This window comes from Daldinia childiae, assembly GCF_008694065.1.
Source record: "Daldinia childiae strain JS-1345 chromosome Unknown Scaffold1, whole genome shotgun sequence".
NCBI lineage: Eukaryota > Fungi > Ascomycota > Sordariomycetes > Xylariales > Hypoxylaceae > Daldinia > Daldinia childiae.
In genome coordinates this window covers 2,306,952-2,323,042 of record NW_022984642.1, presented here as the reverse complement: position 1 = coordinate 2,323,042, position 16,091 = coordinate 2,306,952, and the positions used below count along the sequence as shown (strand labels likewise).

The window sequence follows — 16,091 nt, the reverse complement described above, 5'->3', positions numbered from 1 at the left end:
ATGGTGTTAGCTCAATATGACTATCTTTTTGCTATAGGCTTAATCTTTGCCTTCCTCGATGCTTGGAATATCGGTATGCATCTTCTTATACTGCTTCTTAAACGTACTTCTAAGTACCGGTACTGACCTTACTTAATCCACAGGAGCTAACGATGTTGCTAACTCGTGGGCGACTTCAGTCGCTTCTCGCTCGCTAACCCTCTTCCAGGCAATGATAGGAGCCAGTATCATGGAATTCGCAGGATCTCTCGGTGTTGGAGCCCGTGTCGCTGATACTATCCGAACAAAAATCGTCAGCCCCAACCTATATAATGACTCGCCTGAAGTGCTCCTACTCGGGATGGTCTGTGCCGTTATTGCTTCCTCTGTCTGGCTTACTTTGGCCACTAAGATAGGTCTCCCTGTGTCTACTACCCACTCCATTATGGGAGGTGTTATCGGGATGGGAATCGCATCTGTGGGAGCTAGCAATATCACATGGGTCGCACCAGCTGGTACCAAGGGCACGGAAGTAATCAACACTGGTGTGGTCTCAGTCTTCCTCGCCTGGATCATTGCTCCTGGACTCTCGGCAATCTTTGCTTCCATCATATTTCTCATCACTAAATACGGAGTTATGTTGCGTAAGAATCCCGTCATGAAGGCGTTTGCTCTAGTTCCCGTCTATTTTGGGTTTACCGCGTCGCTTTTGGTCATGCTTCTGCTCTGGAAAGGCGGTGGGTATACCATTAACTTAAACGATAACGAACTTGCTGCTGTCATTGTCTGTAGCGGTATTGGATGGGCTGGTATTATTGCGATATTCCTTATGCCCTGGCTGTGGCGCGTGGTCGTCAAGGAGGACTGGGAACTTCGATGGTACCATATTTCCCTTGGTCCTTTTCTTTTGAGGCGAGGCGAAGTCCCACCACCCCCATCAAACTTTCAAGGTGCTATCCGTAACTTCTACGAGGGCCATCTCACGAAAGAAGAGCTTGAAGCCAAACGTGCTGCTGCTCTAGCTCGGAACGATGTCGAGGCAGCTGGCACCAAAGAGACCGCCAATGAAGCCAACATTGCAGAGGCTATCGTCAAGTCTTCGAAGCACTCTGACTCCGGCTCAGAGGAGCTTACTAACGTCCCAGAGAGTAAGTCGCTAGTCGGCCCTAAGCCTGAGGGCCTCTCTTGGTATTCTGGCCAGATGCTGTTTTGGTATCTTAAGAAAGGGCTGTTCAACGGTGTTGATCAAGATGTCGTCAATATGCAGAAAAAGAAGGATATACTGTCTGGGGACCTCGAGGAAAAACACGCCCGGGCAGCGCACTACGACAACAAGGCCGAGTTCATGTATTCGTTCTTACAGATTATGACCGCTTGTACAGCTTCTTTTACGCATGGTGCTAATGACGTTTCGAAGTAAATATGCCGCCCCCTTTTTATAGTAGACATATTACTTACATATAGTAGTGCCATCGGACCCTTTACAACAATCTATCAGATCTGGCAACAGGGGCAGGTTCCTAAGAACCCTGAAGTTCCCCTTTGGATCCTCGCTTTTGGCGGTGTCGCCATTGTCATTGGCCTTTGGACTTATGGGTATCACATCATGGCTAACCTTGGCAATCGGCTGACGTTGAACTCGCCCTCTCGAGGTTTCTCTATGGAACTGGGAAGCGCTGTTACTATTATTCTTGCTACTCGGCTTAGTGAGTGAACACCCGCCTAGACTTCTACCTGCTTGAATAGATTCTCTAACCTTGTGGAAAATTTTAGAGCTACCGGTATCGACTACGCAGTGCATCACGGGCGCCATCGTCGGCGTTGGTCTTTGTAATGGCGACTGGCGGGCGCTTAATTGGCGAATGATCGCTTGGATCTACGGAGGCTGGATCTTGACTTTGCCCTGCGCGGGTATCATCTCTGGGTGTCTTATGGGGTTCATCCTAAATGCGCCCCGCTGGCACTAAGAATCTCAATGTCGAATAGAGGTGGCTATGAAGGCAACTTCGCACAAGAGCGTTATAATTACCGAATAAAATCCTATGGGACTATTCTAAAGGTAATGAGTAGTGAGGTCTTTTTGTTGATAGTGATATAGAGGTACCTATCATATACCATTTCATCTTAGTTTTGTCGCGTTTTAATTCTGCAGTCTGATATTTCTCGAAGCATTTTCACTTTAGACTGGAAATGATGCTTCCGATCAGTGCATTGAGTCTTCCACAAGCCACGTTTGAGTGGTGATGAGTATGTCCAATGATTTTGTACTTGTTCGCGTAGTACATTGTACGTGCAATCAATAGCCCCAGATTCGTGTACCTATAATATGGGTACGTAGTATCGACTACGCCATGTAGCTGCTTATACCTATCAAAACCAGTGGGACTTTGCTGTCAGAATCCACAAGTGGCCTAAGCAGAAGGGAATCAGCTCCACGAGCCATGAGCGTAGTCCTTTTGGCGAGAAACCCAGAACGTCAGTGTTGTCCCCGAACCAAAGTTGTAACGCGAGTACTGTCACCAAGGTGATATCTCTCGCGAATATAGTCCAATAAACTATCCGCCTGCTCGCCGCGGCCTTTGGTGTTTTCGCAGATGCGAGAAGCATAGATATCCCTAGCGTAAAAGTCTGGGTGCCTAGGAGTCGGCTTAGTAGTAGAGTTGAGGGTGAAATGGGCGCTGCTACTGCGACGGACAATGGGGTTTGGGGTGAGATTATAAATACCAAACCCCCTGCGAGCTTCATGATACCTTCAACTAGGATCAATGATCTCAACGGTGATGTGGTATGTGTTGACATCGTGCTTTGAATAGAAGACTCTTCTTGCCTGTAATTTTGGCTTGTGAAATTCTCGCGTATCTTTTAATTTTTTTTTTATATGGTGGTGTGGTGAATCACATATATTTATGATGCTTAAAGAAGAGGAATTCAGCCCTACGCTTTGGCATTCGGTACGGTAATACCGGCTTATAACCAGTTCCGGACAGGTACCTTAGTCTAGAACGTGATTGTTCTATGCCAAGACATTTCACGATCCTCAAATACCGCTCAATTATCAGCCGCATACATAACTTCTAATTCGTACTTGGAATTCGCTATATCCTGTCTAAATATTCTCACGTTATCTCAGACCCAACCGGCCCGAAAATACATTCTGACAGCGCGATGTCTTTTAATTTAAGTCAGCATATATTTATTACCGTTATCGTGATAATGGCGTCCCTGAAAACTAGGTATCTAAGTTATATTTTTGAGCTTCTGTTTGCTCAGATCGGGCTCGTGCGTAGTGGCTGTTCTTTATCGAATATCGTATTTGTTCAGGATGGTCGTATTCATTCGTATAGAGATCTCCATGAATATACCAGTCTAAGATTTCAAAAGAATACTCTGACTAAGACGCACCTTGTCGTGGCATATGAAACAAGGCGCCGTCTAGCCTAATGTGCTGATCGGCGGGACGCTATGCGAACTATATTTACTTTCTCAGGTCCCGTACCAAGTTTGATAGGTTACTTTGCAGGCATTGGAGCTGATGACATGGCGTTCTCTAGGCTTTAAGTGGGAGAGCTGAAAATTGCCAAGGCTGTTCAGCCACTTGGATAGGCGACGGTTACGGTAGATGGCCTAAGAACCATGTCCAGTACCGTAGTAGTGCAGCAGTAGCGCCGCGATGGCCTCGCTCCGCCACGAATCGAACGGGAAGATATTAGACACGCATGTCATCTTACAACATGATGGGAATGAGACTTTTTTTTCTTTCTTTTGGACTGACGGTATCCTCCCAGGACATAATAGCACATTTGTCCGGCAATGATTCGGAAGCGCTCAAGGGAACACTGAATAAAGACGGCATCATGTCGCACATCACTACGGCGCCACGCACGGAGAGGGTGGCGTTTGATGCTCTACCCCGATTGCATACGCGGAATATAAGCTCGGGAAGTTTTGATGGACCCTACGAGCACGACAATGATTTGACTCAACAGTATGAACGACGATACGATGGGGAAGATCCCTCATATGAAAGAGGACATTACGATGGTTCGATAGGCTCAAATAGCGAGGAAGGGAGCCTTCCTAAGTATGGTAACGATCAGTCGTGGTCTGGTAGGGGAGTGGACTATACTCAGATTCCAACAGGCTACAAGCCTGACATGATAACCTATAGCGAAACTACTCTGGACGTTGCGCCGGAAATAGATCGGGAGCGTCCCAACTATAAACCATCTGCACTTAGATGGCCGTTCTTAACAGTTTTACTACTTGTAGTATCAACCCTCGTTGGGCTGATAGTATGGGCTTTACATGTTCTCCCTGTTCTCAACAACGATCTCAACGTCTTAACCGAGGGAATTCACGCAAGAGAAATTCAGGGGCCGTCGTCTTATACAGTCGTTCGGATCGTCTTTACAGAGGTTAGGCCTATTCTCATGCCTACTCTCTTAGAGGGCCGTGCTGAAAGTGTCTCCGAGCCTACGTCTTCACTTACGTCCGAAAATACATCGCCGACAGCAGTCCCAACACCCGTTGAAGGCAACTTTGGACACGTCGGTGATCAGACTATCACCGAACCAGTGGGGCCAACGACAACACCACCGGCGGCTCAGGATACTACGAAGCCTAATACTGCGTCACAAATTTCTACAGCCTACTCCAAGCCGGAGGAAGACTTCGGCCATGTCGGTGGGCCTATTACTATCTCGGAGGAGGCGCCAACGTCGCTGAATGTACCTGGGACAACTAACTACGGCGATGTAGGATCGAAGATAGTGACGGAAACTATACCAGAATCAGACTACGGTGATATTGGATCGACATCAATATATGAGTCCGTGGCATCCACAAACCACGGCGGCATCGGCACAATTACGATCTCGGAGACAGTACCACAGACACCAACCTTCGTAACACCAACCGTTACCATTATAACGAACTCAGAGGGTGTAATTATGACTTCAACAAGCATCCCGGAACCCATCTCAACACCTCAAACGACCACTCTTACCGACTCCCAAGGCCAACCTACAGCCACACAAGAAACCAGCGTGCTCGTCACGCCCTCTGTAATAACCCAGACAGATTCAACCGGGAAGCCCACCGCAACAGAAACATTATACCCGATGATTCCTCCCCCATCGGACGATAGCGAGAACAGCAATGGCCACATTGTAACTAAGGTCTACCATATCAACCATGTGCAATACTTCATTGGCAGTTTCCTACCTACGCTCCTGGCCATCGCTCTGGCGATTCCTGTCCGCATTCTCGACGTCAATGCGAAGATTCTACAACCATGGCACGAGCTGGCGCATGGCCGCGGAGCCTCCGGTCGGGAGTCGCTGTGTCTGAATACCTCAGGCTTGCAGTCTATTGCCGCAAGTTTGCGCTCGCTAGTCGGTGGCCAGGCACTCGTGTTTCTGACGACCGTGCTTGTGCTCGCCTCTGCACTGCTGATCCCTATCTCTGCTGAAGCTGTTAAATTTGACTTACGCGGTATTGGATGCGTCGCAGGTAGCGGAAATGCTAGCAACTGCGCATATGTGCTCAGTGTGTTCGATCAAGCAGCTAAGGGTACGGCTGCATTGTTGGCGTTGATGGGCCTGGCGACCTTGATGTTGATCATAGTGTTAGCACGATGGCGCTCTGGAATCAGCACAAACCCTTGGAGTATTTGTGGAACGGCATCGCTGTCGCTGAATCCGGATGTGCGTCTTCTATTCACGAGCCTACCTGCCGGTATCGACGCGGGTAAGATGCCTAAGAGTCTCCTCGAGTCTGTTCTAGAAGATCGGTGGTTCAAATTGGGATATTTCTACGGTGCGAACGGGACGGTCGAGTACGGAGTGATGCTACGTGAAAATGCGTATAGTCATAAGAGGTACGCTCTGGGTCAAATTGGGGGCGGAGAAAAAGAGCCGCAAGATCATCACGCGGTACCGACGAAACCGAAGCATCACTTGCCTTTTCTTATGTTAGGGTACATAGGACGAGGCTTGTTCTTATTTATTCTATCTGGGCTACTGGGTCTGATATTATACTACAACAACACTGGCGGAGATACAGCGTTCGAGAGGTTTATGGATAGCGAGTCGTTTGGAGTACGGTTTTTGTTTACCGCTGTCGGTGTTGTTATTAGCTTCTTCTGGGCCTCATTCTTCAGTAGTAAGTTTTTCTTTTCTCCCATAACCCCCAAGTCAGAATCCAAAGCTAACAATGTATGAAGGCATCGCTGTTCTAAGCCCCTATCAGCTCTTAGCCAGTTCACCCCAACACGCCCGACGATCAATCCTACTTGCGCCACCGACCAATGCATTCTCAGGACTCCTATCCTCAGTACGGCGACGTCACGGATTCCTCGCCGTTGTCGCGTTAACTTCCATCCTATCCGAGTTCCTAACTGTCTTCCTCAGCAATATCCCCTACCGGGTCACACAGACCTTCCTACTACACCAGGTCTGTACGTGGTCTGCCGTTGGGATCCTCTGTGTCATGGTGCTTGTTGTCATCGCCTCCTTCTTTATCACTGTATGTCATCCCTAATTATTTACGCGTATAAACGAGTACTGATTGTTGCAGTGGCCGCACATGCCTGTCGATCCTAGTACTATCGCAGGAGCTATGTACTACGTATGTGATTCGTGGATGCTTAGCCACTTTGAGGGTTTAAGTACATTAAAGCGTAAGGATAGAGACTGGCGCGTTAACGAGATGGGGCTAAAGTATGAGTTTGGAGAGATCAGGGGCGCCTTGGACATAGCGCGAATCGGTGTGGATGCATCGTCGTCATCTAGAGGTATGGGTTGGGCGTAATAATCCAGAATTGATTGATCTAGATACATACTCTATCTATATATACCCCAGTCCGATCATCTATGTATTTTCTATGATGTTCCTCATATCGTCGTGAAATCCCTATTGCTATTTTAATCTCGGCTTCTAAGTATAGGCTGGTCTTTCAAGAATATGGTTAATATATTACACTTCTCTTAAATCGGTTGCTTCAGATATGCGAATGATTTGGGGGCTGATTGAGATGTTCCAAAAGAATTCAAGCCTAGCAAATGCCCGGCCTCGGAAAAGATAGAAACCTATTATGAATGAAGCAGATCGACCAGAAAAATAGAATATGTCGGTGAGGTCATGCAGGCTCGATATGCAAGTCACACTCCTCGCCCCGAAAAGGGAAAAGGACAAAATCTCCTATTGAACCCGGGGCGAGGGCCGGAGGATTGGCTCGGCATGCAGCTGAGCATGCTTCATACTCTTTTTCCCCTATAGGAAGTGAAGGACACACAAACCTAACCCATGGGACTCAAATGCAAAAGGCATAAGCAAAAATATTCCTACTATTGGACCTTGTTCCCACTGCTCCCGACCAACGGGAGTCGACCGAATATGTGCCCGATACTGTTTAACCGCCGAGCATGAATTAAGCACCAAAAACGGTCATCGTCGGAACTCATCTCTGATTGGACGACGCACGACATGCCCTACAATCTTCTAGGATGTTAAGAAGCCCCAATTGGACAAACAGAGCCCAGTTTCCAGGTTTGTAGTAGATATGGTTTTTTTTATTCTCCGAACTTATTGATTTGTGTGACGAGCCCGTGCATCGATGCTAGCCAGGGGCTTATGAGGCCAGCAACGAGGTGAGATGAGGAGGTGAAAGGGTCATATCATGGCTCCTGAAGTGATCACGTTGACATATTTCATATTAGTTCGGCCGATCATCTTTCGAACTGACTTGACCGGTCATATAAGACAAGTAGTTAACTATTAATTAACTACCTAAGGTATATAACTATAAGACTTGATGAAAACTCCCAGATATGCATAGTCAGGTACCTTTAAACATTCTTACGTCCTACTACTCAACGCCGCCAATCTTATAATTCAACTAGTTCGAGTTAATTCACAATATCGCCGCGTAGTATAGTAGTAGAATATTTCAATAAACCCAAGATGCGCCCTCAACAAATCCTCACTTCCCTCATCATATCCACCATAGCCGTGAGCCTTCCAACAAGCCCAGTCACCCCGCACGCCAGCAAACTTTCATTGCCAACACCGCGCGGCGCGGCACAAACCTGTGGGCTCTATAAATTTGCCGAGACCCCTATAAACCCACCGGCGTGTTGGGCGTGGTACGCACAAACCTCGGAACCGTCTGACTACTGCGGCGCCAGCACTTTCAAATCCGTCGCCTCTACCTCGTCGCCATCAACATCCTGGCTCGACTCGTGCGCCTCCCTACGTAACGCCCAGCTCATGTCACCAAGGGATTTTTTCCTGGCGGACTACGCTACCGACAAGTTCAATACGCTTCTCGTGTCGGGCGACTGCAGTTTCCAGGTTCAGCCTGCGACACCGCCGTCTAGTGACCAGGTCTATGTTGGTGGCACTGACGTTTCTGATATACTCGGGTCTGCCATAGTCGCCAGCCGAAACGGGGGTGGAAGTATTGGCATCGAGGGTAGCATGACCTGCTCACCTGGTATTGTACGCTGGAGGATGGTACCTACTGTATAAACAATTAATTAAACTCGCCAACTAAGTAAAGAAGACATCGGAACTCGGTACTTCGTAGTATTAGTTTAGAATAATTTCTTCACAGAACAATATTGACAAATTCAACCTCAATACATCTTCATTATCTTCAACAGGAGCCGGCCACGCCATCCAGTCACGAATGAGACTTTCAGCATTGAAAACGATCAAGTACTTTTGTATTGCAGCAAAGCGCCTATAGCGAGTGTTTCTCCACGTTCCGTTAACTTTCTTTCCCAATTCAAACCCTTACTATCCTGACCATCTCCTCAATGACAACACTTCTTCGCCGTTAATAGCTATAAATCAATAAACGGGAAATAGTAAGTTGAATTACGCTGAGCCGAGGTCGCGGTGATAGGCGGTTCGAGGGAAGCGAAAAACCTTAGCACAGCATCGATCGTGTGGCGAAATAACCATATACAAATGCAAATAATTTTATCAGATCTTCTTCTGTTCCATCTGTCCTCATTCTGTTCTGTCCTCCAGTGAAAACAAATCCTCGCTCAGCAACGAAATTACTCTTGCTGTCTTCGTCTTCGTCGCTTCGTTCGTCATTTCCAATCGCTCCGAAGCTATGCCGGCCCTATCGCCAGGGACGCCCCATAGATGCTCTTTAGAACAGTAAATTAGTTGGGGATCTCCCAGTCTAGCCAGCCAGCATCGCGTTGCCATCTAGTGATGTGCATATGCGTCATAACAGCGTAACCATCGTTAAAGAGGTCCTCCAGGCTTGACAAACCCCCTTGGAAGCCGTCAAGACCTCAAGACACCTCAGAGGGTATAGGAGTTCGAGTCGTGATGCCGTGAATGGTCGCCCATAAATCGCTGTATGGTGTATCCAGAGATGGTTCATTTGTCGATCATCGTGAAGAGGGTATTGTAAAATGGAACGATGTGCTTCATTGTTCCCCTAGACTTTTTTTTTGGTTCCATGCAACACTACAGCCTTTCACCATCGCAAACTCCATGATATGTATGTTGTTCTTTCCCAATCCAGGACGGCCGGAGAAACTCTGATGGAAGGTGAATAAAACAATATTCCAAAAATCAAATCTCATATTACAAGATATTAGTTCAAAACAACGAGATGGAAAAGAAACTCAAAACGCAATAATGCAGTTCGAACCGTTAATCGAGGTGTAAAAATCGTGCTGCGACAGGTTGAAGCATAGCGTCAAATCAATGAAGGGAATAAGTCTATGTCATAAGTCGTCTCTCGTTGTGTTATGCTTGTGACGGAGATCCAACGCTCGTACCGAAGGCGTATTGGACAGATGATGGGGTTTGAAAGCGAGGGCCTTTTTAGCTTTCTGGGAGGTAGTGATGGGAAACTCGGCATTATCGTCGCACCGGTAGATTAATAACTGATCGAAGAGTGCGGGGGGCATACAATTGATGGGTTATTGCTATTCCGTACGGCAGCTTCCCACATTAAATGGCAAGCTGGATCAATGGAAGCGCGCAGTACTGCGACCTGCATCTGATGAATCTGTACGCGGTCTTAGTTAGCAGTGGATAGCCTAAAAGCGCTTAACAAAATTACTAACCACTGCCCCTTTGCATGTGTCCACGACTTCGTCCGCCAAAACCTTGACTAGCTTCTGCCCATTCTGGGCCGCGAGGTTGCCTGTCAGGAGCGTTACGGTTTGCCGCTCCATTAGCTCCCGGTCTCTGGCTTCCAATAGCACCTGGCGTTTCCCTAGCGCGCATGTGAGAGCCGTTCGAATCGAAACCTAAGCTCATAGAACTCATGTTTCCCGCCAATAAAGCGTCGGTGCTCGATGTAGCATTTTGACCTGACGTCGGGGTTAAATTGGGCGGCGTGGTCAGCGAGTTTTGGGAAAAATCACCATAGCGGGCCCCGAGGCCGTTTCCAAGGCCAGCATAGCTTGAACCAGACGGCGCAGGGCTCGGGCTATGCGTGCGCAGATCTGCGAAACTCTTAGCCGCTCTGAGATTGTTCGGTATTCCATTATCTGGACTGCCTGGCAGTTCCAACGTAGGGCCCTGCCTACCCAGTGCATGATAAGCACTGGAACCTATGCGAGATTCAGTAAAATCGTATGTAGCAGCGCGACTTAACCCGCGCCGGTGATCTTCCCAAGAGACATTAGGTAGTTGGCTCTGGGCATGGGCGGGAGGAGAATTCTGCGGCCGTTTCATAATTTGGATCTGCCTTCGATCAGCTTCCCCGACGGACCTGTGCTCCAAACCCATGTTATGGGCGAGAATATGTATCTGTCGGCGCTGTTCGGGGGCAACATCCGGCGAGAAGATATGAACTTCACGCGATGGATCATTCTTAAACAGTGTCAACTGTGTATAAAACTCGAGAGTTGCAGGATCATTCAAATCGACGTCGCCTACAAATGAAGAACTTAGTAACAATATCTTAGATAGGGAGTGTGTAAAACTCACGTAAAGGCGAGTTACTTGGCTGTTTGTTGACGCTAACACCAAGAGCCTGCAAAGCGCTCTGCTGGTGCATAGGAAGCGGCGCTCGATGCTGTTCTTCGAGCTGGCCTCGTTTCTCACGCTTCTCTCGATCAATCCTATCACGCTCATCCTGCGGTAGCATCTTCTTATATTCAACCCGTAATTTGCGACCCATAACCTCCAATCCATTCATCTTTTGAATCACAATAGCGGTATCATCAGCAGTCGAGAAGTTAGCGAAGGCCAACCCCCTGAATACGCCCTTGTCGAAATGATAATTGAAAGCGTATGGCTGAGGGAGATTCATGGAAGCCATGAGGCCTTGGAGAATCTCCTTTCGACATTGGAACTGGATGTTCTTTATCACGATAGCCGTAGGAATAAGTTGCTCGGAATCGGACGCGCCGGGAGTGACCATCATCCCTCGAGAATCCGCGGCAGCGCCAGCCATATTTGACATATCATGTTCATTTCCGTTCATCGACATACCTGGATCATACATCTGAGGCATTGAATGGACGCCCATTCCGGATTGATCAGTCCACGTCTGGAAGAGAATCTTCGATCAGTAAAGTCCTTATGCTTTTTAATGTACGCGAAAGGGGCACTCACCGTAGGCAGAGCGGCTCGCCGATTTACAGCCCTCACCGCTAACCTACCGTTGCCATTCATGGGGCCGTTCATGGTAGCTACTCCGCCATTATAGCCCCACGTCTGGCTATTTTCCAACATGTAACCGGATTGCATTGCGCTTGGTGCAACGCGATCAAATCTCGATAAAGATTCATAACCCGCGCCACCGAGACGGTCATCATGCCCGTATATCTGACCAGATGTCATTTGCTGACCAAGAGATTCGATAGGTCTTTGACCTGATCGGTTACCTCCTAGGCCCGAGGGTAAGCCAACAGTAGCATAACCTTGTCTTGTCGACCCAGGCGACCTGTTCGCTGTCGTGGGATAATCGTAATACATATCGTGTTGTTGTTGTTGATTCATGATTGCCACAATAGTATTGAGGGCTGGTGCAGCTGCTGTGGGGAGCCAGCAGGCTGCAGCTCCCTTTCTATACGTATATAAACGGGCGGAAACGCCTAGTTGAGTTCTGCGTCAGAACTCAGGGCCTCTGCCTTTAGTCTCCGAGGAAAGGATGAGCACAAGACAAAGCGCCGTCGTGGGAACCGTACTCCTTTGCAGAGACGAGGATTACTCGTGCGTAGAAATCGATAGGAAGATAAATAGGGTCGGTCGGAGGGACAGCGACAGTTATGGCTGGTTGGCTGAAAAGTTAGGCAGGATTGGCTGTGCAGTAGAAATGCAAGAAGCCGAAACGAAGATTAGGTCGGGTAGTATGCCGTCACGCAGCTCAAATACCGAATAGCTAACTCCTGAGCGCCAGGTCGCCAAATCTCCCTATATATGATAGGTCCTAAACCTCTAGAAAGGGGACTCAGGCCTGTCCTGAAGTTGATGCGGTGGAGAAAAAAATTGGCCTGCAGCAAAGGCAGGTTGAAAAAAAGGCGGCGAAGAAATGCGGGCTTGACCGCAGGGACCCCCCAACCTAGGTAAGTTAGGATTTTCTTTTCCTTGACTTTAATTTTTAATTTTTACTTTCCTCCTAGCCCACCAGATAAACCAAGGGCTAACCTGGGATTTCTGAGGATGACAGCAGTACCCTCCAAAAACTCTACTCGTTCTGACTGCAAAGTTTCGCCCTAAAAGTATAACGAGCAATAATTTATGGCCAGATAAGTAAGTTTATAGCGATCAGGTAGCAGAGAGAAATAGTGGTAGTGTTTGCACGCGACGCGCGAAAAGTTTAGGTCCAATAAACCGACTTTCCAAGTTGGCTATTTAGGGGGGTAGTAGAAAAAGTAAGCAAGGGTATGAGGATACGTAAGGCGTGATGGATCAACCGGGGAACCTCTCGCGGTCCAGGGGTGACAGCTAGAGGCCTCGGCGGAATGAATAGGTAGCGATAAGATTGGATAGTTGACCGAAGTAGAACTGAAGCCGGTGCCTATCAAGTTGAGACGGAGAGATGTTGTAATAATAGTTGGCCGAAGGGCGGAAGAAAACTATCGGTTTTAGAATTGCCCACAAGTAACAAGTAGGTAACCAGTGTAATCGGTTTTGGGGTTACTCTTAAGTGGCTGTTAAAATCTGGGTGTAGCTGAATTACAAGCAAGACAAAGATCTGAGAGACCAATCAGAGCCCGAGTAGAGAGTGAGGAGGTACCACCCGGAGGAGGCCGCGGGATAGATGATGGCGAAAGGAGAAGGGAAAAGAGAAGGGGAATGGATTATGGCAATACGCCTTAGAAGACAGCGAGGACCATCGGATAGATAATATGACAATATGACAAGTTATTAGGTAGTATTGTAGAATTTCGAGAAGACGAAAAATATGTCCAGCTAGAATTTTTCTTCCAGAGCAAGGCATGGAAACTTGGCACTCGAGAAGATCCCAGGGGCGATGGGGGGCTAATAGGGTAGAAGGTGGATCGCGGATGGTTGATGGGAAAAAAAAAACAATGCCAGAAGTCTAAGTAGAGGGAAATTATTGGCTTAGAGGTGATAAGGAGTATGTACCGTGCTTGCGCTTCATGCTATGTATGTATGAATTTGCGCTGCTAGCTTAGGGGGCTAGGCAGGTTACGAAGTACGAGGTACATAAACATGCGTATAAGGTAAAATTAAATAAATAATATACTGTGCTCGGAGCTTAAATTGGTCTATTCCTCGGAACGCTTAGGCCATCATCAAAACCCCTAAGTCTACCATTACGCACAGTGTAGATTAAGCTAATTATCTACTGTATATTAGCATCACCTACATGCACTAGTGCACTATGTACACATAAGGTAGCCCTAAAGTGGCAGGCATAAAAATGTGCCTACCTTGTACGGGGCACGGAGCAACAGGAGGATCAACTCCTTCATCAACAATTATCGTCATCAACAACATCAAGTCCTCCAGAGCATCAAATATTTCGACACGGTTTACATCAAATACACACATGTTACGTATCCAACAGAGCTTTCTATATCGTTACCAGTTACCAATTACCAGTAGTCAAACTCGCTGCTGGGTCCGAGACAGATACCTGCCTCACTTATACACAGTATCACCAGCATTACTCCTCTAGCCCACCTAAGCTATGTATATGGCCCCGTACACATTTTCTCGGGTAGCTTATTATATATCAGACTGGTTTATTACAAGTCTAGACAACCCTCTACGGCGGGTCTTATCACGGGACAAGGCTGCCGGGCGAGATACAAATTAGAAGCCTCGTGAACATTCGCATCACACCCTCTTTATCAACCGCTCCGCTTTTCGACACAATGTCAAGTGACCTTTTTATCTTGCTCTCTCAGCACATATATAGCACATGTATAGCAAATATAGAGCAAATATAGATGCGGCAGTCATCTATATTAATCGCTGTAGTCTGGTCGTATTTCCAGGGTGCTGTGGATTTCTACTCCGAGCAGTTGGGCTCTACGGCCGCCATATTAGTTAAAGGCATGAAACATGCATGCATGGCGTCGAGATCATACAGATCCCCAAAACGGCGGCTACAAAGGGACAAAGGGACAAAAGACGACACCAATGATCTTCTCTTCTACGATATTGAGATTCGCGAGCAAATATTTTTGCACGGGACCCAACTACAGGCCTTTCTTCTACATATGTATCCAGTCTTTTCGATCTCTCTAAAGGCGTAAAGTGCTACTTATCATCTACCTACTCAAGTAGGTACAGACCCGTACATTCGATTCATTTCCTAAACATCTTGGTTGTGGTTCTATCCTACGAGAATAATTCCAGAATCGCCAACCGGATCAGATTAACGTTACAGCCCAACTTTTAACATATTAAACCCCGGCAGATGTTAAATCTATGTACTCCCTTATGACCCTGTATCTGGTGATGGAATGTGCCTGATGCACCTATTTCATGTGGATCACAAGCACTGCATTGCACGCTGATCAGAGATACGTACAGTCAGTACCTAATGCGCGAGGCGCAACATGCACCATTATCGAGTTTTTTTAATACGCAATCCCACCATAGCAGCTTCTCCCCGCGCGTTGACGAAATAGGATATCATTTCGGTCCAATCTTATGCGGACAGCAATGCCCAATCTTACCTATCAAGCCGCATACCATCCATCCTCTTTGCTCAAATAAACGAGGCTCTATTCTGCTTCGTATGTATGTATAAGACTTAGAACAAGCAAATGTCCCCATCGTCTTGTTTCCATGGTATTGGCATCCTTCGATATCCACGGTAGGTATTCCTCGGCCTATCAACTCTCCAGCCTACCGGCTCGTCTGTGCGTTCACGTACCCAGTTTCCAGGGTTTGTCCTAAGATCAGATCGCAAAGTGGCCCCAACCTCCCCGGTCGAACCCCTAAGGATTCGAAATGATCGTTCACCGTGGCCAGCAAATCAGAAGCAGTTCTACGTCTGTTTCGAGAAAATCGAGGCAACCCTCAATGGGACCTAGAATCTTGGCATATTCTGGAACTCATCTCCATCCATTACAACGATCCTCAATTACGTAGGTTTTCTCCTTTACCAGGTCTGCGTCATTTCTTTTCTTACCCATCACAGCCTCTTTACTCCTTGGTTTTCTTACCCAATGTCACATCAATGACGTTCTAAATCTCTAGCAGTCGTTGGTAGGTTAATTCCGGCACGTCTTCCTCTGATACGATTTCCCGGTTACCACAACTGGCCACAAAGGACTACCCATGCCGGGCTCCAATAGATCAATCAGCTGCTCCGCCCCAAGTCCGTTTGACCTGCGGAAGACTAACAGGTAATGGAAGTTGGTCCGTAAAGTAAAAAAAGGAATTTATCCCAAGAACAGCAGAGCACGATTTGCCACGCCGATCCAAGACTTGAATAAGGCCGGTTCCCATCGAGTTGGATGCAGCTCTAAGATACTGCTACAGAAACGATCAATGATTAGCCAGCTTTCTTTACCGTCAACGTACGACAACCATGTTTCGTATCCATATGGATGACTGGCGAGTTAAACGTGGTGCCGAGACGCCGCCCCTGAATGTATTGATAAGTGGAACAACTTGAGTATCGACATCCAGGATATTTA

General features: G+C 47.4%; 4 protein-coding genes across 4 annotated transcripts; 3 read left to right on the top strand and 1 right to left on the bottom strand.

The window, feature by feature from the left end:
- GL218_00615 (Phosphate-repressible phosphate permease pho-4) lies at positions 1 to 1,946 on the top strand (the record flags this gene model as incomplete). The annotated part of the gene is made up of 4 exons (XM_033577045.1): positions 1 to 73; positions 144 to 1,395; positions 1,447 to 1,685; positions 1,753 to 1,946. 4 exons carry the CDS (start codon positions 1 to 3, stop codon positions 1,944 to 1,946), a joined length of 1,758 nt encoding a protein of 585 aa, XP_033442279.1.
- A 1,887-nt stretch (positions 1,947 to 3,833) lies between these two features.
- Positions 3,834 to 6,789, top strand: GL218_00614 (uncharacterized protein; the record flags this gene model as incomplete). Its single annotated transcript, XM_033577044.1, has 4 exons — positions 3,834 to 4,662; positions 4,738 to 6,141; positions 6,203 to 6,504; positions 6,556 to 6,789. 4 exons carry the CDS (start codon positions 3,834 to 3,836, stop codon positions 6,787 to 6,789), a joined length of 2,769 nt encoding a protein of 922 aa, XP_033442280.1.
- Positions 6,790 to 7,941: 1,152 nt separating this feature from the next.
- GL218_00613 (uncharacterized protein) lies at positions 7,942 to 8,508 on the top strand (the record flags this gene model as incomplete). Its single annotated transcript, XM_033577043.1, has 1 exon — positions 7,942 to 8,508. One exon carries the CDS (start codon positions 7,942 to 7,944, stop codon positions 8,506 to 8,508), a length of 567 nt encoding a protein of 188 aa, XP_033441728.1.
- Positions 8,509 to 9,977: 1,469 nt separating this feature from the next.
- On the bottom strand, positions 9,978 to 11,964 carry GL218_00612 (RNA-binding post-transcriptional regulator cip2; the record flags this gene model as incomplete). Its single annotated transcript, XM_033577042.1, has 4 exons — positions 9,978 to 10,018; positions 10,077 to 10,892; positions 10,948 to 11,512; positions 11,578 to 11,964. The coding sequence occupies 4 exons, from the start codon at positions 11,962 to 11,964 to the stop codon at positions 9,978 to 9,980; spliced, it is 1,809 nt and encodes a 602-aa protein (XP_033441729.1).
- Between the last annotated feature and the right edge of the window lie 4,127 nt (positions 11,965 to 16,091).